The 25,822-nt window shown below is 40.5% G+C and overlaps 1 protein-coding gene across 5 annotated transcripts in view; it reads right to left on the bottom strand.

The window, feature by feature from the left end:
* ATP8A1 (ATPase phospholipid transporting 8A1) overlaps positions 1-25,822 on the bottom strand; it is a 194,740-nt gene that overhangs the window by 156,383 nt on the left and 12,535 nt on the right. For all 5 annotated transcript variants that reach the window (XM_075567160.1, XM_075567150.1, XM_075567179.1 and 2 more), the window contains exons 3-4: positions 12,307-12,421; positions 9,484-9,583 (exon numbers count right to left, since the gene is read on the bottom strand). In XM_075567160.1, coding sequence (XP_075423275.1) covers positions 9,484-9,583; positions 12,307-12,421 — 215 coding nt within the window. The remainder of the gene's footprint in view (positions 1-9,483; positions 9,584-12,306; positions 12,422-25,822) is intronic.

The raw sequence follows: 25,822 nt of genomic DNA, 5'->3' as shown, positions 1-25,822 counted from the left end.
TTGTACAGTTTACAGCTCAAACTGCTGGGAATATTGGCAACAAATTATCACAAAACAGTAAAGTGTTGCAAATTACCTTGCACTGCTGGAGAGGTGGGCTAAAACCCACTATAGAAATCAAAGTATGCTTACTATATTAAAAACTCATCAAAAATAGCATTATGACTTGAATAATATATTTTTTTAAATTTAAGTATTATTACTGATTTATTATAAAAAAATTTAAAAAAAAAATCATATTTAGGATATTGCATTTATGCCATATTTATGAATAGCAACGTCTGCATTACTGTTATTAGCGTAACATTTTGGCTGTTTAATTAATGCTATCAAAATACTTCTAAACACCTCATTTTGTAGGTCATTTTAAATCTCAAGTGTCGCTATCTATGCAAAATAAAGTAAAACTAGAAGACATTTTTCTGACAATTGTCTCATGTAGAACCTTGCCCACACACGCGACAATTAGATACATTTCTGACATGTCACATAAGCCGCTATAAAGGTTTACATTTTGCTGATGAAAATCCCATCACTGTCAAACAATGAGCAGGCTGCATATTACTGGCAGAAGTTACAGCACTGCAGCTGTAAAATATTAATCTTTTCATTTACACCCCGTATTCTGGATGATATAGATCAGCTGCAAATCCCAAATACATGAACTCCGCATAATTTTGGATTATACGTTACAATTAATTCGCTTTCCCATAACTGTGGTCCCACTACGATTTGCAATAGGTCAGTGGAGGAGTCTTTAGCCCTATGAAATGCAGGCTCAAAAGTTTAAACTTTGAAGGCTTCCAGACTGCAGCTTCCTCCAAATACTTTCTCCCGCAATCTCCTCCTCCTTAGGAGTGACATTTTTCTCTGCTGTTTCAGAACCCATTAGAAATCCCTTTTTACCATTTGTTTTACTTAAGCAATAATTCCTGGAGAACAGGGCATTACTGGCCAATAATGCCCTGGCTGGAAGAGTTTAAAGCCTGGAGACGAAGCCGAGGGACTTTAACCCAGTCAGGGCACTGTAAAGTGCTGTTCAGAATAATTATAAAAATGATAAAAATTGTGCAATCTCACTATAATTTCACTAACAAATAATGGTATAATATAGAATACTAATTAGATGCACAACTTATAATAATATACTCTGTAATTCTCAACAACAGTTTTATACAAAAATACATAAGCAACAACACTTGGAGGGGCCTATGTATTGGGCATTGAAAAAGATTCTATGTGTCAAACAAAAGAGAACCTATATCCCAATCGGAATTTAAACCGTATGGGATACGTGTCTGCAAAGTAAAAATCCAATATAGTTCCCTTTTGTTTAAGATGTCCAACCTATTTCCCCCTCTAATGTGGTGTGGTACATGTTCTATACCATGGCAAGATAAGTTATTAACATTGCCCAAACTACAGTGTGTAAAATGATTGGACACTGGATGGTTAATGTCCTTTTTCGCAATCAGGAGCAGGTGTTCAAGTATCCGAACTTTTAAACATCTTATTGTACGTCCTATTGATGTTTAAAATGCACGATGACGCTTGGTGTCCCGATCACGTGACACATGCGGAAGTGTCGGCGATTGGTGTGGAATAGTTCACAGTTCACATAAATAACACTCCAAGGGGGTAAGTATTTTATTCACCTTGATAAAGGACTTGTTATAGTCCGAAACGCGTTGGTGTGTATTTGTTCTTGATCCATTAAATAAGCTTTTAATTTGGGAACGCATCCTTGCACTTTTTCTGGCTCTACCAGTGTGGATCTAGTGCTCCATTTTCTCTTCCTTGCTACCATTGTACTTCAACAGGTGGAGGCAGTTAACCCGTGGAATCCTGGACATCCGAGGACTTGCTGCTGATTGTGGACACCTTCCCATGTGAGTCTTTCCAGGTTTACCATCATTAGTTCTGGACTATGTTTACCAAGATTGATCCAGTGTTATAGATGCTCACTATTAATACATCCTTACTACTGTGCATTGTGGGATCTTAGTGCAAGTCTGCATCTTTTGGACAATCTACATTTACAATCAACATTGGGTTAATTCCACTTTATAATTATTCATATTTTTGTAGTGATTGCTGTTTTTCTCTGAGCACCATACAACGTTTTTTATAAAAATATATAACAGCTCTCACAATCAGTAATCACTCCCCCCCCCCCCTCGGATCAATGTAAGATGAATATATAAGACATTCAATTCAAATTCCTGTAGACCATATGTTCACATAAAGTCAGATTGACAAGAAATTACATAAACAATGTCCATATCCAAAATATTGGCATAGAGTTGTATTATGCCAATAGAAAATTCATAATCCTCACTGATCCTAGGGAGTACTGTGAGACCATTTGAGAAATCATATCCATATGAATTTACAAAACTCAAAATAGATTCTTTAAAGGATATTGTTATATATAGAATTATTTTTTTATAATTTATATAGAATTATAAATTGAATATTCAAATATCATCAAAAGACCTCACAAAGATTGCTATCCAATGCAAACTCTGATTTGTCTAATGGTCATAAAGAAGGTCTAAAGTACAGAAAATAGTTTTCTATAATATAGAACACATTTTGTATGGATCCATTCATATGAAATATAGGGAGATGATCTATAGACTACAGATAGATTATACATTTTATGCATTCTCACATTCCATAGAGAAAATTGTACAGGCATACCCCGCATTAACGTACGCAATGGGACCGGAGCATGTATGTAAAGCGAAAATGTACTTAAAGTGAAGCACTACCTTTTCCCACTTAACGATGCATGTACTGTACTGCAATCGTCATATACGTGCACAACTGATGTAAATAACGCATTTGTAACAGGCTCTATAGTCTCCCCGCTTGCGCACAGCTTCGGTACAGGTAGGGAGCCGGTATTGCTGTTCAGGACGTGATGACAGGCGCATGCGTGAGCTGCCGTTTGCCTATTGGGCGATATGTACTTACTCGCGAGTGTACTTAAAGTGAGTGTACTTAAAGCGGGGTATGCCTGTATAGAGAAAATCACAAAGAAGAATCTCCAAATCACAACATTTTGTCTATAGATCTCTCCAAATCCAAAGGGGTGTACAGTATAATATAATATATATGCAAAAAGGTCCTGATCACTATTTGGTAACAAAGTCTTCCTTCTTATGAAGTTTCAATTAGGTATTTAATACTCAAATGGACATACAAAATATACAAGAAATGAGATGCATCAAAAAACAGTCTACAATGAATGAACAAAAGGATATGAATTCATTCCTTGATGTTATACATTACAGATAGAACTCCTCAACACTCAAACCAATCTCGTAAAGAAATTGCAAAGTATCCAAGAGATCTAACCTGCCCTCTTGAACATCCATATGAATGTAATCACCTAAATTCAAGATTTCAAAAATTCAACGTTTCAAAAAGGCTCATAGATCATAGAAACAGATCTAAGAAAATGGCTTAGGTTCCGTTCTGTATTCAAATCCTCAAGGATTTTTGTTTTAAGTAGAAAAATCCACTGTGCTTCCCTACAAATCAAGAAGTTTAACAGTGTCCCGCCCACGTTCCATACGAACAATCCTAACAATACCCATGAACGCAAAGTTCCTAATTCCCCCATTCTTACACTCACAAAAATGTTTGGAAACAAGATGTAACAAGTCTCCTTTCTTGATCAGTCTGATGTGTTCTTGTATTCTTGTTTTCAAATTTCTCGTTGTCCTTCCTACATATCTTTTTTCATAACCACGTGATCACGAATATAACAGAGTTAAATTGATAAAATTGTTGACTTTATATTTTTTATGTGGATTGTGAGCAAAAAAAGTATTGGATGGCTTCATGTGTCTACAAACATTGCAGGCTCCACATTGAAAGGAGACCTTCGTGACGAAAGTGCCAACACATTTCTTAATCTTAGTCACCTCGCTTGGTGAAACATAAGCAGCTATAGTTTTTGCATTGTGGAATACGCATCTTGGGCCTGATGTAATATAGTCACTTAAAGCGGCATCCATGTGTAATAAATTCCAATGTTTGGACAGAATCGCTTTAACTTCGTTACTCTTTTCGTTATATTGAGAAATAAACAATGGTGTGTTAAAATTCCTAGAGTGATTCCCCATTTTCTTCCTCTCTTGAGTGGTCTTATTCCCAGACGCATCAGATTTTGAAGGATAGTTTATAAAGGAATCCCTAACGAGATTAAACATATCCTCAAAAGCTCTCTCTAAGACTTCAAGTTGGTAATCCCCTTTCCAGAAAACACTTCTTGAGCTCCTCAGATTGAGTGAGAAATCCATGTAAGGTGGAACAATCTCTCCTCAATCTGAGGAACTGAACTTTAGGTATTCCAGAAATTAACAGCCTGGGGTGGCAGCTGTCTGCTCTCAGGAAAGAATTCCTGGAATTCTCGTTCCTTAAGGTGTCAGTCTGTATCTGTGGGTCCAAATCTATATATAAATGAACACGTAATTCCCAGCACTCTAATGGAATAATCAGTTGATAAGCAAATTTAATGTGAACAAGTGTCTTTACATGAGAATATACGATGGAGGATGTAGGAGTAGAGGGAGGTAATAATAACTCCAGGTGTACACTGACACCTAAGGGGAAAAGGATTAATGGAGGATAAGGACAGGGAATAGAAAAAGAAGGGAGGTAGAGGGGAAAAAAAAAAATAATAAGTTTTTTTTATCTGTTTCTTAAAAAAAAAAAAAAAACTTGGCTAGGTCAATATCTATCTCAAATGGATAAATAACTGTGGTTGGAACAAAGGAGAGACCTTTGTTCAGTACATGCAATTGCTCAGAGTATTTTATCGGAGATATTTACCAACAAGACACGTGGGACCTGGTCTGCATCCCTTTCCGTGGTTGGTCAGTGACTGTGCTTGCGCACCGCCCTGGGCGTCAACCCCTTGTGCCACCTCTCGGGAGTCGCTGGTCTAAAAAACGAGGAGCTGTACCAACTGAAGAATCACTCCGATGACTAAAAAGTCTCTGTATTAGCAGGGAATTTAGATGGTGGTTTTTAACTGCGCAAACGAACTTCTTTTCGATAATCCTTCCACTGCCAGGAATATACTTTGCCAAGATTGTAATCTCGTGCATCCCTGAGGAACTTCACCCTCTTCCTGTTTTCTAGGTCTCTACTGAATGTATTAAAGGCATCATTGAGCTCTTTTTTAAGGATATCCAAGTCGCTTGCATCAAGCGAGCCCTTAAGATTCTCCTCAGTTCTCCTTATATCTCATATATAAATGAAGGTCCAGAAAGTGCACAAGCGTGCGGGGTGCCGTGACCCCCGAACACGTGATGTCATCGTGTTCTTGGCAAAAAACAGACATTCAGGAAAGGTGTATTTAAGGTCTGTATGTTTGTTTGTGAATTACTCCTTGATAAAGTGCTATTTTTTATAGGGGGAGGAGTCACTGCCTGGCTGCTGCTCCCTGACCAATCCCCTGCCCTGTCAGAGCCGTTCCTGCCTCCTGACTAATCCTCTGTCCTGTCTCAGAGCTGTTCTGACGAAACGAAAAGCTGATTGGCTAGAAATAAAACACTTTGCAAGCTGCCAAAAATTCCGGCCATTACTGAATGAATAATACCCGATATTTTAACCAATCAGAGAGCAGGAATTTTAATAATACCTGGAATTTTACAGCTTTAGCCTATAATTTTTGTTAACATCTCTAACTCAGTCTATTATCTTACATTTTTCACAATTGACTACAAAATGTTTTGCCAGCTACAGTACTTGCATGAAAATACAAGCTGAAGCAGATATGTGGAGGTTGAACAAGTTCTAGTTGATTCCTGATTGTAAAATAGCAGATGTCACCAACTTGGCATTAACTCTATTCAGTGATTTGCATTGCAGACACCTGGGCACTGAATGAGTTAAAATAAAGGGGGAAGCTGCTCATAAGACAAGATGCAACTAAGGCTGCATCCATAGTAGAATGTGGTAGCTTCCGCGCTCCTTCGTGACGCTAGAAATACAAACTTGTTTGTATCACAAAGCGCCAGTCTCCCTGTAGCGCATGTGCACGTGCTAGCGCTATGCGCATATGTATTGGCCTCCTGGTTGTTTCGCTCCGTAACCTGCACTATGGACGCAGCCTAATGGCAGTGGCGTGGCCGATAATTTAAAAGTGGGCGAGTAATGTTATTTTTAAACAAAATCAGACATGTATTATATTATATCAACTTTCAATGTCTTCATCCTAAAAAAATAATACTTATGCACTGGGGGTTTGTACAACCTTTACTTAATCTCTTTGGTAACCATACTGTTTGTAAATAGTTGTTGATCCAAACCTTTTCCCTTTCATTATTTGGTTTTGTCAACCCTTTCAGTGACGGAGGGCCAGGCCACCTCAGTGGCCACGAACCCTCTGCATCATCACGTGGCTGTGAGTGATCACGTGATTTTACACATCTGGTTACCTGGCTGAATGTGACGAGGGGACAGCCCATTCTGTGTGGTATGGGATGGAGCGCCGATCACATACAGCCACTAAAAAAACAAGCAGAGAGCAACGATGTATGGTGTATGTCTTAAGGACCCCAGGGGTGGCACTTTTCCTGGTGTACACCGTACGTGATAAGGGCACTGAAGGAGTTACGGATGGCAGCATAATTACTTTAAGTAAGTAAAGGGCAAGAACCACTTAATATTAGAAGTAAACTGACAAAGAAAATAGGAACTGAACTATTTTTACACGTGAAAATCTAACTTAAGGGGATAAACTAGTTCTAAGCAAGCCAATTACATGAATCCGTATTTTTGGGTGGTTACATGGGAACTTCCAGTATTCACCACAATACTAAAAGGTAAAAATTGAGCATGAGCTCTTATACTAGTATTGCCAACAGTTACGGGCCAATTTTATAAGTGTAGCCCCCTTTCCTCGCTACTAAGGGAAACTACCTGTGCTGCTGTTACCTGCCTGGCTTACAGGAAGCCTGATCCTCCGCCGCTGGGAGCCTGGGGTGATCACGTTCGTGGGTATACAGCACCTCCACCTGAGAGTGATCCTAATGCAGTAGGATAACCCCTCACAGGAACCCACCAGTAAAAGGAATAAGGATACACACACTGTATGGCTAACTTATATTTACTGGCATATAAACAGAAACCCAAACAGTACCCCCACTGAATATGACCAACACTTAACACACACCCCAAAGTTATGAGGGTGACTTGGGCACCTAACAACCCGGTGTCCACTAAGACAGGCCCACCCCAAAGTGTGTGAGGCGTAGCGCTACCCCTGTGTATGGCCAGTGGTGCACGTTGGGTACCTCCTGGTCTTAGGCCAGACTAGGCCAAACTGTAGAGTGGATCCATCGGACCGCAGAGTGAGCCCATGACACTGTCTAGCCGATCCTTTCACGAAGGCGTCCACCTCTGAGGGAGCTCCTGCTGGAGTGTTTCCCTATGTGGTCTGGTCACAGGCTGCAGGCCGTAGATTGCCGCATGGCTCTGTCACCTGATGCTGCAGAACTAAAGAGCACACTAAAGGGGGTGTCCTTAGCAGAAGGGCCATCCCTATGCACACTCTGGCACTACTGTGAGTCGAGGACTAGCTGGGGCCTACAGGGGAACCCTGGCCTAGTCCCAGAGCTACTGACACCTGGGACATGACCTCTTTCCTCTGTGTCCTGCTCCTGATTGGCGTGCTCCTCACAGCACGTCAACCCTCTGTGCTTCCAGGAGCCTTATTGGTCTTCCTGCAGCACATGTTTAGCTTCCCCTGAGGCTGCTGGGACTCGTAGTCCCGTGCGGAGCCTAGCTAATGGCTGCCACACTAGTCAAGCACTGCGCATGTGCGAGACTTGCACTGCGCATGCGCAACTCCCAAGATGGCAGCCCCCTTTCTCGGGTGCGCCGCAGAGCTCCGGCAACTCGGACGCCCGCCTGAAGGCTCTACCTAGCGGCTCCCTGCAGCACCTACTCCACCCGCAATCCCGGCAGCTCAGAAGTAGCCCCCTCTCCCCCGCATCAGCGATAAGGGGGCTCGGCTACATCAGCTTCCCTAGATCTGACTGCAATCGATTGGCCTCAGAGTCTGACATTGTGACTGAGCCAGATGCATTAAAAACAAAGCAGTGGTGAATTGATCAACATTCAGATTTCTGTCTGGCGATCTGCCAAATGGGGAGCAGCTTTCTACCGAACCAGAATTTCCTGCTCAGAGCGAAAGCAAAGCAAGCAACTGTGTGTCAGCTGTAATTTCCTATTCAGCCGGCAAGTTCTGACCATAATAAGGACTGTCATGTAAAATGACATACAGTAAACAAACATACAGGAATCCACTTTAGAAAAAAGGGTTGCTTCTGAGAAGCACACCCAATGTAAAACTATATACGGGTAGTTTGCTAATGTGATAGTGGCCAAACGTGCTCTGCCAGGTCACGCTCCCAGGACAAGGTGTGTGTGTGTGTGTGTGTGTGTGTGTATGTGTGTGTATAAACGTTTAGCGTCAGTGCTCACCTCCTATCAAAATTAATTAATAAAGTGTGCTAGTGATGTATATAATTAAGAACTCTGAATGAAGAAGAAAAGTGAAAGTGAATTGATAATGAAAAAATTATATATACAAACTATATAAATACTAAAATCAGTCCATATAGATCACTGAAGTGCCTTCGAGTTCAAATTAAATTTTTGTGGGAAATGTAGATCCTCCGGATTCTAGGGCAGCTTTTCAGGTGTTTAACCACATTAAAAAAAAATCTCTAAAACAAGAAAGAAAGGCACGCACCAAAGTTTAAAAAATAAAAAATATATAATTATATTCTTTAATAAACTACCACAGTCAAATGTTCAGTCAGAATGTTAAAGACAAACATTAGCAGTGGGTTTGCAGTAATAGGGTGTTACCAGGCAGGGCCGGCTTCATGGCGATTCCATCGGTGCAGTCGCACTGAGCCCCGCGCTTACAGAGGCCCTGCACTCTTCACAGCATTTAAAGGGGGTGAGCGCGGGGGGCTCTAACGGTCTAAGTGACGACACGTCGCCATGACAACGCAACATCAAAAGGTGATGCGTTGTCATGAAAACATGGCGTCAGAAGAGGAGCAGGAAGAGATACGGAGAGAAGGCAAGAAGCCTTGCAATATATAAATATATTTTTTTGCAGGGACAGAAATAGGGCTTTTTGTGAAGTCTTAATATATATTTTTTTTTTGTATTTTATGCACTCACTATTATATTTGCACTGCTGTATGACATTGTATTTGCAGTTATTGCACAAGACACTTTACAATATGCATTCCCTTTTTTATTATTAGTACCATTTTTTTATTGGTGTGCTCTTGTTGACGCTGGTCTCTATATTGTTACATGTACCGGCAGACTACATTGCTAAGCATTGCAGAGTTTTCATGTAAAGCTCCCAAGCACAGCAGTCGCAGGTAGCAAATATACATCCACTAGTAACAGCAGCATTTTGTCATTCCGACTCACCTGAAGCAGAGCAATGAACAGGAAAAAGGAATTGGCAGCTCTCCTGAACTGGGAATACAGAAATCTTGGCAGGAACGTGAGAACATTGTATTTCGCAGTGCTTAAAAACACAAGAGAAAGGCATACAAATGTTATATTCAATGCAGAGTGTTCTACACAACAAATGTTGGTACAGTAAAAGCTTCAGGCGTTTAGTCTAGATCAGTCGGAGCGTTCAATTGGGCTGTTTTCATCCCGAAAAGTGACTTTAAAGGGGAGTTGCCTCTTACACCGACCCAATCAGCCACTTCAACCAATATAGAATAAGTTCCTTGGTGAGGGTCACTATGCCAGCTTATTGCCTTATTGTATGTTAATTGATTTTGATACCGATTTATCATCTGCCCTCCCTCCAACACCCAGTTGTTACATACCATAGTAGATGAGGTTGAAAAAATAAATATATGTCCAGCAAATTCAACCTATTGTTGAGGAATATTCCCACTTTGCCTCTATTATAGTTGGCTACATAAACTAAAATGCTTAAGGGACACTTTATTTTATCCAGAATAATGTTACAGTACATCAAATAAAACAAAACATAAATGTATGATTGCATGACAATTATAATTGAAAAACTATGTAATAAAATTGCAGGTATGGGACATCCATGAAAATCTGCATCTTGTTTTATTTCCTGTAGCAATGATGTATCCAGCTGTTCCAGGTTGTGCTCTGTTGGTTTTAATGTTCTATTTTCTCGCTCAATTTCTACAGTACTTCCACTAGGTCACAGCGCTATTTATGCACTTATTTTTATTTAGTAGCAGTGTGTGCAGAAATAAAGCACTTTTGAACTTGTATAAAAGAAACATCCTATAGATGTAGAGTATATGTATAAATACGTGTGTGTGTGTGTGTGTGTGTGTGTGTGTGTGTGTGTGTGTGTGTGTGTGTGTGTGTGTGTGTGTGTGTGTGTGTGTGTGTGTGTGTGTGTACAATATTTGAGAATGTTTGTATATTTGTGTACTGTTCACTAGAATAGGCAATACACGGATATGATTGTGGTACTGTGATAATAAAAATGACAGTCAATATTGAAAATATTTATTATTGTGATATTAATATGCCTTAAATGGCATTGACATTATAGGAACAGCTAGTGACGTAGTTTAAGTCATACGCTTCAAAGGCAGAGCTGCCAAATTAAACCGGACCCCCGCACCCCTCCTTTCATCCCCTTGCCCCATTCCTCTTTCTTCCAGTGAGGGTGTTATTTATTTTAAAATGTGATTTAAAAACACATTTAATCTGTCTTGTAACACTTCATAAATAACTGTGCAGGTATTTAGTTTTATTCAGAAAATAAAATAAAAAATAATTTGCTTTTCAACAGATCTTTATTGTGATAAATATAGTCATGTATATTGTTTTGTGGGGAAATGGTGATTGGCTAACCCTACTGTACACATACAAACTCATATATACACATACCTATGGTCAGAGAGTATTTTAATATAATCAACTAGAATAAAAACGATACAATCTTATTTTTTTAGGAACGCTCTCACTCAAATGGGAAATAGACTTTTTGTTTTCCAACAACCAACAGTGTTACAGTTACAAATATCACTATCAATGTTGAAAGCATCTTAAGGCCGGGATTATACCAGAAATCAGGCGCGACGCCACGCAGCTTCAAAACAAATCAAATGCAATGAAAGCGCACATACCAATCACGATGTACTGCAAAGCGTCTGTCTCGAGAAGAGATTTGAGATTTTGTTTTTCACAAGAGACGGCCACATCACATGATTGGCACGGCCAATCACAATGCATCTTAAACAAACCAGGAAGTGATGAACTGGTCATGTCTCCTCTGCAGTAGTGCTACAAATTGCTTCTGCATGTGCACATGTAGCGCTGCTACGATGACATCACCAGATCGCTCTGCAGCTTCTGGTATAATTGAGGCCTACGAGGAGCTCAAAAATCACAGGATTTCAACTAGGAAAGATACAGCAATCCTCCATAAGAACTACCTACAGAAGAACTTCTACATGATACATAGTGTAATCTAACAATAAGGCCAAAAAAAGTCAGAGCTAAAACTCACTCATACTTCCAAACTTTTATACTTTTAACAAATTTGAAGGAGAACCAAATTATTTGGGAAGATATTTGAAAAAAAATAAAAGATACTATATGCTTTCAATAGAACTATTCATCCAAAGGACAGTAGAAAGGACTCAGGGGCATCCCTTAAGGTGGGAGGAAAGGAGATTTCACCAGTAACAAAGGAAAGGGTTCTTTACAGTAAGGGCAGTTAAATATGGAATCCATTACCCATGGAGACTGTGATGGCAAATACAATAGATTTGTTAAAAAAAAAAAAAGTCTTTTTTTTTTTTTTAGAAAGGTATACAAGGAAATGGGAAAGATGTTGATCCAGGGAATAATCTGATTGACAGTATTTTGAGTCAGGAAAGAATTTATTTTTCCCCTTCTGAGATATAATTAGATGATATTTCACTGGGGGTTTTTATTTGCCTTCCTCTGGATCAATATATTGTAAGTACAAATATAGGATAACGTAACTGTCGTCTAAATTTAGCAGAGATGGAACTTGATGGATGCATGCTTTTTTTCAACCTCATCCACTATGTAACTTTATTGCAATACTAACAGATGGACCAGATCCTCAAAACAACAGAAAGCATAACTAGACTTACACATTAAAAAAAAAAAAAAAAAAGGAGAGAGAGAAGATAGGCTTCTATTTTGTGAGATCAATTAAACGAATCTAGAGCACTTCACACGAGGAAACCTTAGTTAGTACTTTACCTGACATGGTTGTTGCAGAATTTTGTAAGTTGAGGTTGGCCGATGAAAAGTGTTCTTACTTCTTCTTGATCTGCTAGAGAGGTCTTTTCTGAAACATCACCTGTCTTCTCATAACCTGCAGAGAGAAAGGTAGACTATTCACATCCAATTTCATGAACGTTTCATTTTAATTACAACAAAAAATGATCACTTATATTGGAATTACATTACTTACTTTAGTTTTATCAAAAGTTCATGTTTTATCTTGCGTTGCTGTTTACTAGTTAAAGGAATACATTACCAAAACCAAAGCATAAAAATACTTCTTAAACACAATAAATTAAATATTCAGAATATATAAGATTATTATGTAGCACTTTGGATACCTCTATTACTTCTGGGGCGAACAAACATCATTTTATTGAGGGTAATACCATGTATTTAATAGTTCTCTATAAAAAAAAAAATTCTTTCAAAAAAAGGGTCCAAAATGCTGGAGAACAGAACGGGACATTTGGTCGCAGCCGTTTCGCCGTTTCGCCGTGAACAAATGGCTGCCTCTTCGCCGCAGGTGGACCCTCCGCTGCAGCCAATTCGCCCACTGGAATCCCCACCCCGTCTAAGGTAAGTTTTATTTCTGGTTAGGGTAGGGAGTTAATTTAACGAGTTTTAATGGTTAGGATAGGGGGTCAATTTAAGGGGTTTTAGCAGTTAGGGTAGGGGGTTTTAGGGCAAGTGCTTATGGTGAGGGTTTTAGAGTAAGGTCTGATTGCTTAGGGGGTTTACTTACCCTAGGGGCTGGTGCCAGCTTCCAGCGGAAGTGCCGGCGGCCACGTTAGAGACTAAACGGCCGCAACCAGATATCCTCGACTGGACCAGAATGTTGGTGTAATAAAATAAACCAGAGTATTGCATCTTACATTGAGTGGTTTAGGAGACTGGATTTTGGAATGTGGGTGAGGCACATTAGTGCACTCAAGTTCTATTTTAAATACTGTATAGTCTGTGGAATAGACGGTTCTTAACAGTTTTTACCCCATCCAAAGACCTACATTAACTGATATGAAGATCCAAAAACTGGCAATTCATTTGCAGGTAATCCTGTACTGTATGTCTGTGCAGCTACAGCCTCACTAGAAGGCAAGTGGGATAAACCGGCAATAATGTACGCTGGTCCTTACACTGAGTTGCTTTTATTTGCTTCACTCAAATCATACAAGCATCAAACTATAACGTCGAATTCAAAACAATTCACCTATATATCGTTTCAAAGCATGACTAAAAAGCCAAATCCCACAATGTGAAGCACAGTTTTCTTGCATGACAAAAGCAATCAACACCTATTCACTTCTGTTCTACCGTTTACAAAAAACTATTTCAATCTTTGACATTTAGTTCTCTAGTGAAGTTGTGCTCAGAATACTTCATATTTCGCAAGAAAAGGCCCATATCTAAAAGCATCGGATTTGCTACATACATATATACATACAGACACAGGTGACAGTGGGCACTAAATAAAGAGGACAAGTGCCAAATCCGCTACAAATCTTATAATGGTATTAGCAGTCTATAGTGTGAGGCTAGTAGGTGTATTGGCAAGGACAATTGAAAGTATGAGCGGAAATTAATCCAGGGTCAGATGGTGTGGATAACCATTGCACAGGCAGAACTATGCAAACCAAAATGACAAAAATCAAAGGATGCATGCAATATGAAATTAAAAAGGGGTTGAACAGAGTCCGAGTGTCTGTAAAACCAGATAAATCACAGATTAGTACATAGAAAAAAAAAAACACAACAAATTAAATTTAGAAGAAAATAATAATCATTTTATGGTACATATATGTATTGTAGCATATACATATCAGCTTGTCAATGCCGATCATCTATTCAAAATCAAATAGTAACTACAAATAAAGTACCTTTTGAAAGTGATTTTATGTATAATTTTAAAATGTAATATGTATTGTAGCATAGTTTTAAATACCATGTATAGATTTTGTGTCAATATGAGCCAGCTCTCTTGGATTTGTTTTTAGACCAATGTACTCATTACAGTACACTGTTTCAACTTATAAAATAAAGAGGTTTTAGGCTATATGTAGTAGCTGCATACACACCTGTTTTCTGTACTATGAACTGTATTCTCATTGTATATATATTACGTGTGCCTTAGACTGAAAATACATACAAATGTTCGTGTGTGTGTGTTTAATCAATCGTTTAGATTGAATCAGTGTAGGAGGAGCTTATGTCCCTTTAAATATGGCACCGATCACAGACCTGCCATTCCCTGATGAAACAACCAACAGTTGTGAAACGTGTAGGACCTGTTTGTCGCATGCAAGGAATCGTAGCGTTTCAGGAAGCGGTCGCACCAGCAACGCTCTCCCACGATTGAGATAAGAGACATGCCATCCTGCACAGACCCGCTAAGCACTGCAGTTATAAGCTGTAGTTCTTTTTAACCATATATGCAGCATTTTTATATTTCACTATTTTAATATCCAAATAAAGTGTTTCTATTTAGTGCGACCTACAGTGTGTGTTCTGTCTTTGAGTGCTGCATCAGATCTATATTACATATATACACAAACACACGATTTACTAAAATACTGAGAACGATGGGGAAATTACCATTAGGCTGCGGACATAGTCAGTTCTACCATGCGGAGGCTGAGGGAAAGCGGGGGCTTTCCTTGGCCATTGTATGCGCGCCGTCCGTGGGCGTGCTAGTGACGTCACGAAGCTGGTTCGGCCTCATTGGGCGAACCATTCACGGGGCCGGCCTGTCGCGCCAAGAAATCAGTTTCAACTGCTTGCTTGCGCAACACATGCCCCCTCCCGCTTCCGCACGCACACTGCCTTTAGGCAGTCCGTTCGCTCAGTGTGCGGACATGCGGTCTGCCATACCATGGACGAAGCCTTAGAGTCAACTCTGAGACATCGAGTATCAAAGGGAGGGAAATCAAATTCACATCAATGGAATTTTTTTTCTCTTTCTTTCTTTGAAATGGTTGTTTATTTGCACCATTTCTGCCTTGATACATTTGCCCTTAAATAAGCTACTATATATTTTGGAAAGTTGTTAGTCTGTTCGCTATGCATTTGTACTCCTCTTAAGGGATAGTTAACACATTTTGCATGATGGTTCCTGAGATCAATGAGTAGGTTTTTGTCTGTTTGGAAATTTGATACATTCTATTGTTAATTTGAGGAGTTATTTCAATTCCTTTAAGCAAATCAGCCACTGGCTGTGTTCTATCTGGTAGGCGAGGGGTGGCCAACTCCAGTCCTCAAGGACCACCAACAGTTATAATGAGTCAGCCACTGATTGAGCCACCTGTGCTGAAGCAGGGATATCCTGAAAACATGACCTGCTGGTAGCCCATGAGGACTCAAGTTTTCCACCCCTGTGGTAGGCTATGAATTTGGCATGTGACATGATAAAATGCACATAACCTGGTGACAGTCAGATTGCTTTCTGTGTAAACCTTATAGCTGACAAAGAGAGGAAGTCAGTTGGCACGTTAGGAGAAAGAAACAATGCGCGAGAGCGCAAATTGGGGACACCATAAGGTATTAAAGGAAAGTGGTGAGAGGTGAGGGGAAGGAGAGAGAGAGAAGGGGGTAAGGATGATAAAAGGAGAAGGATAGATGGTTTGTTTCTTAGAATTCCCGAGCAACGCTGGCTATTTTCAGCTAGTAGAGCATAAAGTTGTGTTGAGTTGAGGCATTTTCATCATGGTTGATATCTACAAAAGGTGCAATCCCCCGTCACTTTTTCTTACATATTTTATTAGATTACCTGTAATACCAGGGTCATATTCAGGGGTGGATTAAGGTGGGGACACATGCCTGGGCACCTCTATTCATGGGAACCACATGAAGTGGGAGGGCCCAGCTGGTGCTGGCAACTTCCCCATCTGACTGCGGACAAGCAGCGGACCCAGTAGTGCTGCTCCCCCTACTGGTGTACCTGGTTGGTGGCACCAGAAGTTTGCCCAACATTCGCCTGTGTGGCCAGCGCTGCACTTGAGCAGCCCTCTTCACCATCCCTCCCCAAGGTAGTAAAAATTCTCAGGAGGGTACAGAGGGAGTTGTCAGGAGAATTAAGTAAGAGGGGGGGGGGAGATTGAGCAAGAGAAGGGAGGATTTGGGGGAGTGAGAGAGAGAAGTAGAGTGAGAATGAGGGGGCAAGCCCAAGCCCCATAAAGCTTTAATCCGGCCATGCTCCCAACACGCTCCCAACACACACACCTCAAAGTAGCAGGAGGAGACTCATGTCAACCGCGTGCTGTGCTTCATTGCACCAAACTAACAATGCTATGGCCCGCTGCTGCGCAATGCATTGTGGGGTGTTTCACTAGAGGCTCTGGCGGTGAGTGACATGCATGCTGCCTGCGCCTGCTCTGCAAGTTCAAGTTGACACTATAAACACTGTCCAATCCTTGTCTGCACATAAAAGTCACGTGTCCTGGACGAGGGGATGAGTTAATTTCTACAGCCCTGGTCAGAAGGGTTAGTGCATGTCATTTTTTTTTTTTTTTTTAATTACCAATCGCCTACACTCAACCTATTAAACATTCCACTACCATTAGTTCATTTTAGTCTCAAGGAGGACAGCACATTTTTCAAAGCATCTCAATAGGTTATGTGCCACCAATCACAAAATGTTACCTTTGTGTAGTTTTTGAAACTCCTTTTTGTTTACTTCTTCATGCTTTGATCCTGTCAATGTGCAGTTCGTGTTTGCATTTCAAACTAATTAAAGCCTTAAAGCAAACAGAGTGGTTTCTACATTGTTGACCAAAAGCCATGCTACGCTCTAAGCAAACACATGAGTATTAGACAACTTTCTTTCCAAATGTTTGCCCGATTCACATAATTTGCAGTGACACACACGTCATAAATAAACACAAATGTAGTGTGTTTTTGTAAGGAAAATAAGATGCTGGAACCAAAATAAAAAGCATGAATTTCTACATAAAACTATAGTAAACAATCTTACAATAAAGAATATCCAAAATATTTAACCCTTTGTCACTATTACAGACTCATTTTAAATGTACAGGCAGTCCTCGGTTATCCAATAGAATCCGTTCTGGAAGTAGCGTTGGATAGTGAAACCGTTGTAACGTGAGACCCATGTTAATTAGTGGCGGTGAGCGTTGGATAACGCTTTCAGGCATCAGATAACGCATTCCAGGGTTGAAAAACGGCCCTTAGGGTTGCATTGTAAAGCGTTGGATATGACATTCGTTGTAAAGTGAAACGTTGGATAACGAGGACTACCTGTATGTAGTATTTCTTGGTATCTAACAAAGGTAAAACATACAGGACACCTACAAGCTCATATTGAACCCCCAAAATAACCACAACATATATATAAGCATACAAGTTTCACAGAGGAGTGCTACTGAGCATGGCAATATATATATATTTAAAACCAGAGACATAACATAAAACACAGACAGAGCTCAGTGCACATCCAGTAAAACTTATACACGGTACAGTGCCTAAATATACATGTATAGATAACTATTAAATCAAATGGTCTTTTAGTTTAACATTTTGGCCAAATTGTTGTAAGCCCCTGAGCCACTGCACGGCAGACCACATCTCAAGGGTCCCTAACACTAATATAAATTCTTAATAACCTGTGCATTGCCAGGAAGAATGATTTATAATAAATCTGTCAAAATTAGTTGCAGTGGCTCAGGGGCTTACAACAATTTGGCCAAAATGTTAAACTAAAAGACTATTTTATTTAATAGTTATCTATACATGTATTTAGGCACTGTACCGTGTATAAGTTTTACTGGATGTGCACTGAGCTCTGTCTGTGTTTTATGTTATGTCTCTGGTTTAAAATATCTAACAAAGGTGCCAGAACTCTCTTCCTGTGAGTTCCCCTAAACAAACTGCTATATTAAAATAGAAGATACTCACTTTATCAGCTACAACAAACTATGGAATTTGCCCAGCCTAAAGAACAACCAGGATTTCACAGTGGACCCCATTCTAGTAGCACAAGAAGTGATTTCCTGAAACAATTAATGTGATTTACCACCCAGTTTGGGGATTTGTAGATTACAAAAAAAAAAAAAACAAAGTTGATTCTATCTACACATCACCAGTTGTAGATACATTAAGACAAAGTGTTGAAGAGGAGAACATTGAAATAAAACATTTACAAGAATGCCACATCAACCATTATACAAGAAGATACAAGCAAGATGAGGATTGGCAAGGGAGTGCGGCAGGTAGACACCATGTTACTAAAGCATTTCACTGCAACACCAAGACTTGTTCAAGACATGGGATTGGGAGGCAAAAAATAAATAAAAATCAACGTTGAACACTTGAGTCACCTACAATTTGCAGATTACTTATTTTTGCCACAAGTCCAGAAAATATCAAGTACCAAATCGAAAAACTCATGGAAGCAAGAAAATGGGTCTCCAAATGAATCTCAGCAAGACCAAAAAAGTGATTGTCAACAAATGTGTCCATTACTTTATATTTTGTCAAATTGGATGTACAGTAGCATTGAGCTTTTTTCTTTCGTTGTATACATTATAAAGTAATTAGCATAGAGTTAAATACTTCAATAATATTCTCATGAATAAGGGTTGTTTAATTAAACCCTTTGGCCAAAGCTTTATAAGGATGCAAGCCACGTCAAGGCATTAACGTGTTTCTACCTTTTGAATTCCTTTTTTATTAATGCAATATTTTATTTTGTACAGCACGAAGTACAAAATAATAATATCAAATAACAATGATCACAGAAGTCTCTTTTACAGATGTACTGCAATGAAACTGAATCTAAACATTTGTCCATAATATAATTAAATCAAAAGGGTACAATGTTTAAAAGATCTCACCCTGAAAATGCACCAAGGCTCCGAAGAAAACGACGACCAAGACGAAGAACGCGAAGTAGAATACGGAGAAATTAGGACTATTGAAATTCACCAAAAAAAAACAAAAAAAAACCCACCATAAACAATTTTGATTTCATAACCGCTGTAAGATGTAATAGATTCATGCTAACAAGGTCTACGTGATAGAAAATGTGTGCCATCTCACATTGGCAATCTCCAGGGATAGAAGGAAAAAAGGAGTGCACCAAAGATCAGTATATAATAATAATAATAATAATAATAATAATATATATAATGTATCAAGGATAATAAAGAGTATATGCGCACTTACAATTTAAAATGTAAAAGGCAGTCCTCCACTGCAACGCCAACTAAAGGTTTTCTGTGTTTGAGGAGTTTCCGGCCCTCCCTGTATGGTCTTTCCTGGAGTGTGTGTGCGCATCCACCAAGTTCTGGCTCGCTGTGCAACGTAACTGCAACGCATTTCGCACTTCCGTGCTTCATCAGGGTTTTTTGCTATCATGTACTAAATGAAGTTCAAAGTTAAGGGAGTAACTTAGTAACGTTAAGTTTTTTGACCCATAGACCGCGCAGGCGCACGACAGCAGGAGGGGGCGCGAGTTGCGAGAGGAATCAGTTGAAACCCTTAAATCGCAGTCTTAGTCTCTGCTCCAAAAAACAGGGGTGTGTCAAAAACTCTTTGCTCCAAAGAGCCGTAAACCAGATAGATAAAGCCAGAATAACGTTCCCCAGAGCCACAGGGAAAAAAAGCATTTTACCACTGATTGGGGGAATCTGAAAGCAGTGAGCAGTCACAGCAACTGCAAATATTGGCTTATGGGCCGCTTGTGACTTTTCTTCCCATAGCAGGGGCATGCAACGGTCTGTTTCCCATGGCATCCTGCAGTCGCGGGAACACAATCTGGCTACATCAGTACATACTGTAGCCCTAGACTTTCCTAGCTATATTAAACACACACACAAATATTCAGATGCAAGTTTTTTTCTTAATTGCATTGTAACCAGTCCTTTAGAAAGGAGGACGAAAGTGGACTAGTGCCAGTGAAATGTTTTAAATTGCCATCTATGCCTTTTTACCAATATCTGACACACACATGTATTTTGAAATGTTTAAAGTTCGTCTGTAAGCGTGATGAGCTGAGACTTAGGAGAGGTTTGGTTTCCTCTGGCTAATTCCTGTTGTCATGCTTTGCATATCCCGAGACCTCTACTCCATTATCAGGTCCTGTCAAGGATAGGGCGGCTAAAGGTAAAGAAAACATTTCCCCATTAGAAGGCCACATACAATTACATTTATTTAAATGAAAGCAGTCAAATATTTGCTATTAGCATGGTTAGATGGGTAGAGAAGCCCGTTTGATTGTAAATCCTATATAAAAAGGTTTAGCCAGGTATGTGGGACTGCCCCAGTAAATGCCAGAGCTGAACAGTTTTTATTAAAAACAAACAAAAAAAAACAAAGGAACAACGAATACACACATTAAAGTGTAATCAATTATTTTCACAACCCAATTAAACTTCCTCTCAAACAAACATCACAATAAAAGGCCACTGTTCTTGTTGTAAGCGTTCAATTTACTCTATGCGCGATGACCTGCCAGGTCCTTCGGGGAACAATACCGGAGCAAATGAAGGGTGTAGATTGCTTTACAATAACACTAAAGGCTTTAATTTTATGGGAAGAAAGACGGAAGCCATCTGTGGCACCTAATATCTAAACATCCATCTTGACAGATTCATTTAATCAACAAATCGATTCCACCATGATGAAACTGTGCTCCTACAAACCTCAAAGACAGCAGTGAATTTTCACAGGAAGAGGAGAAAAACTAACTCCACCTGAACACTTTCCCCTGACAAAAAGGTTTCTGCTGATTGAATTAGACCCCTGGAGTTCTTCCAAAGAGGCATTGTATATTTAAGGGGATATCCTCTAACAAAAACGTAAATGATGAATTGTATAATAATATATAATAATGAGTGTCTATTCTCGTCTACCTTCTACCATATATAAAATTTGCATTACATCACACTGCCTTAAAATCATTCTACATAGTCAAATCCTTCTACCTTCTACCCCACAGCACCAGCTAGCTTGAGTCCTCCCACAAACCATGGAGTTTTCTACTGATACATGTGTTCCTTGACGAAGCGCCCCAGCGGTGTGAAACGCATAGGAGGGAGAACATGGGGACTGCTCATCTCACTTGTGTTTTTCAATAAAGCCCTTTTTCTCTGACCATGGGTTTTTACCATCAATCATTGCCGTTTCCTTGCTGTTGCTCCGGATGCCTGTCTCTTCTCTCCAGTTTTCTACTGATGTCTGAAGATTGTTACACAGATTCTGTTTGGACAGGGGAATTACCAAATCTTTAATTGCCTAAAAGCTCATAAAAATACTGATTAATAATTAATGTGATATGTATCTGCCATGACATCAAGTTACCAGTCCACCCTGTCGCCTGATCTCAAAAGAAAAAGTAAAAGGAACTGAAACTACTCTGGAATGTGTTACATCTTTCCACTTCCCCTTACATATTTACCCTAAACATGGTCAAGCTGCTGCCACTGGGAAATGCTTAATGCAGTGTCTACTGGCAGAAAATAGGGTTAATGCTCAGTAAATGGAGGGATTTATTTCCCGGTGCTAGAAATCAAGATTCAAGAAAAAAAAAAAAAGGCAGAATATGCAGGATATCACCATATAGTAAAGCCTTCTGGAAAATGTAATATAGATGGTTACATTCCTGAAGATCTTTCACAGAAAAGTAAACTTTTAAAAAACATGAATATTGCTTTTTTCCCCCCCATTTTAATATACAGTAATCTACTGTACGTCTTAAAACCAGCATTAAATAATTGAAGGTTTCCCTAGGACTTTACTTACTGCCTACAGAACCTTCATGCTCAACGTTGCATCTGCGAGACCTCAATGTTAATCTTACATTTCAAAAAAAAAATTATGAATACTTGACCAGGTAGCAGCATTACATATATCTGTAGGATATGCCTATGCTCCCCTCCCCCCCCCCCACCCCGCCTTGAAATAGCAATAGCCCTAGTGGGATGGGCCACAGGGGCTCCCTTGCACATAGCATATTCTTCCAAGGAGATCAATTTCCAGGAAAGCCACCATTTGGAAGCTGCCATGCCTCTTCTGTACCCAGAGTGAAGAACAAATGGCTTGTCAGATTTTCTCCAGGTCTGCATATCTGTTAAGTTAGTACAGCAGATGGGCAGCGAACTAGATCTAGACAATGGAGTTCCTCTTCCCATTTATTTGATGGACCTTGGACACAGCAATCTAAGCACACTTTCCTAATTCCATTGAAACAATGTCTGGACTCAGGAATGGTTCTTAGGACTACCTTGCCTTCATGGAAAAATGATAAAGACTCTTGGCTGAAAATGCTTTTCGGGCTAATGTTAAGGCACTAATTGGACCGTTTTGATGGTGAGAATCTTCCCAGAAGTGCTCATCAGCGGATTAAAGGGCAAGTGGGACTGGGAACTGGGACTGCATCTGGATGTTCTTGGATATTATTGCACCTATGGGGGGGGGGGGGGGATGGAGTGGGGAGAAGAGGAAGCTTTCCAAAAACTTTTACAGAAATTCCTCCAGTTGACAAGTTATGTGCACAAAGCAAGATGTGAATGACATTGTGAGCCCTTGATTTACTAGTTTCTCCCATGTAAGAGAAATATGTAAACATACTACTTGAGAAAGCGCCAGTGTGGGCGTGAAACGCGTGGAGGAGGATTCTTTTTTGTTTATGTTTTTTTATATCTTCTTATGTACTTTAATAAATTGCTTTTACTGATCTTTTTTTGCTGGGGAGTTCTATTTTTAGTTGGGGACGGCTGTACCACTGATCTATTTTTGTTCCTGTCTCCCATGTAAGAGCCAGGGTCGGACCTATAAATGCTTAAGTTTAGGATGAACAACTGTGTCTCCTCAACAGATTTTACCATATTGGTAGTTGCAAAGGAGGTTCCCATGACAATGAAGGCAGGTCCATACTGCCGCAGACATCTGAATGGGGCGCGAGCACATTGCCTAAAGGCATTGATCGCGTCCATAGACCGTGCAGATCCAAGCAGGAGGGAGCGTGCGTTGCGCAAGATATCAGTTGAAACTGATTTCTTGGCGCAACAGGGTCACGTGAGCGGTTCGCCCAATGGACGGAAAACGCACCTGCTTCACATCACAGCAGTCGCCCACCTCCGTGAGGGTGAAGGCTGTATGGCCTTAGCCTAAGGTTATTGAGCAATGATCTTCTTGGTCGGTATGGTATTACTGTGGAAAACAATAGGTAGCGCTAATAACAATGAAAGAGGAATGAGGGCAGCCTAGATATAACTCTGACCCCTGGTCAGATATGAGCAATAGGAATGGTAATTATATATCTCTGGCGCTCAACAAGAATAGATAGATTAAAATGAATATATACAACCAGATAGTGGTGCTGGCAGATCCAATGTCTATCTCCACTTGATGCAGTCAGATATGAAATATAAAAAAATAAGAACACAGTGTGATACTGGTCGGAATAGTCTCTCTAACAAAATTAAATCTATGTTTAGACCATTCAAGGATAGGAAGTGTTCCGTCATAGTTATGTAGTAGATGAGGTGGAAAAAAGACATGCGTCCACCAAATAGTTTTACTGCCTGAGGGAAAACCGTCCCTCCTCCCCCCCCCCCCCGCTCCTGTTCTGAGCCCCCTCCTTGCCTCGCGCGGCGTCAAATGACACTTCGGGGTCACGTGACCTGTAGCGTCATTTGACGTGTGACATCACATGACCCGCGGCGTTAACGGACACAAGTGACGCCTGCAGAGTCCAGGTAAGTTTTAGAGTTGCAGGGGCCTCCCGCGATGCCCAGGCATTTCATTTTAATGCCTCGGGGAAGAGTACGGGGCCTCTGCAACCGCCCGTGCCCCCCCCCCCAGACAAATCCAGCACCGTGCCCCCCACTTTGCGCACCGCTGAGTTAGATTGTCCATCCCCTTTATTAATTTGGTGTCTCTTTGTACTCTCTAGTTCCATAATGTATTTACTAAGGAGTGGTGCCCAAAATTGTACTCAATATTCAAGGTGTGGTCTTAGTAAAGCTTTATAAAAGGGGCATAATTATGTTTATTTCCCTTCGTTTAATGCAAGATAAGATCGTGTTTGCCTTTGCAGCTACTGCATGACTTTGGGCACCATTACTAAGCCTGTTGTCTTCAAGCACTCCTAAATCCATCTTCATCAAGGATTCCCCTACATTTATACCCATTCAATTGGCAAGTCTCCCGTTTATTCTTGCTTCCCAAATGCATAACCTTATAATGTATCTGTATTAAACCTCATCTGCAATTAACCTGCCCAAGTTTCCAGTTTCTCCAAGTCTTTCTGGAGAGAAATTACATCCTGCTCTGATTCTACTACCTTACACAATTTAGTGTCATCAGCAAAGATGGAGACTTTGCTCTCTATTCCAACCTCCAGGTTATTAATAAACAAGTTAAAAAGCAGGGGTCCCACTACCGATCCCTGAGGTACTCCACTCATAACTTTAGCCCAACCTGAAAAAGTTCTATTTATAACAACCCTCTGTCTATCCTTCAACCAGTTTCCAATCCAGGTGCATATATTTTTAGTGAGTCCAATTTGCTTTATTTTGTACACTAACCTACTGTGTGAAACCGTATCAAAAGCCTTTGCAAAATCTAAGTAGACCACATCAACTGCATTATCCTGGTCTAAATTCCTACTTACCTCCTCAAAGAAACAAATAAGGTTTGTTTGGCATGATCTATCCTTCATAAATCCATGCTGACTATTACTAATAATTTTGTTTTCCATTAGGTATTCCTGAATATTATCCTGTATTAAACCTTCAAATAGCTTCCCCACTGTCAGGATCAGGCTTAGGCCCAGCGACGCATCTTGCGACGTCACAAATGACCCGCGTCAGCCGCAACCTGCGTGCAGGTGCCGCCATGAAGGAAAAACACTGCAGGGACCGTCACCAGGCTCCGCAATGACACTGGCAACATACGGCGCACGCTAGCTACATGCAGACGCCGCACGGACACAGGCAAACAAGGGTTTCATTCCCTAAATTATTCCTCAGCTGCTATGCACTCCGCCCCTGCCTATCAGTGGCCAGTATATGTCTGATTGCTCTTACCCTGCAGCCTTGTGCCTCCCTACCATTGGTTGCCGGTTCCTTAAATGCTCAGCCAGCCCTCCTGCAAACTGGCTGAGCATAAACCCTTGTGACTTGTGCTTACCTCTAGCTTCCTGTGGTCTTGCCTTTGCCTTGCTCCCTGTATTTTGACCTCAGCTTGCACCTGGACTCCTGCCTTCTGATCCCTGGACCACGGCTACGGACACGACTATTCTACATTCTATAACCCTGGACCCCGGCTCCGCACAACGACAATCCAATCTCTCCACTCCTAGACCACAGCAAGTACCTCGACCAATCTGACTTCCTCTACCCTGACCCAGCTACAAGGCTACCACTCTGCACTCCGGACGTGGCTGCTCGATTGTAGGACGGTGGCTACCATCCCCACCTCAGCCTCGCAATCCCGCCTTGTTTGTGGTGAGCACTCATTACACCGACTTTTGAAG

This window comes from Ascaphus truei, chromosome 1 (genome assembly GCF_040206685.1).
Source record: "Ascaphus truei isolate aAscTru1 chromosome 1, aAscTru1.hap1, whole genome shotgun sequence".
NCBI lineage: Eukaryota > Metazoa > Chordata > Amphibia > Anura > Ascaphidae > Ascaphus > Ascaphus truei.
The sequence above is the reverse complement of the archived record's forward strand: the minus strand, read 5'-3'. Positions and strand labels throughout refer to the sequence as shown.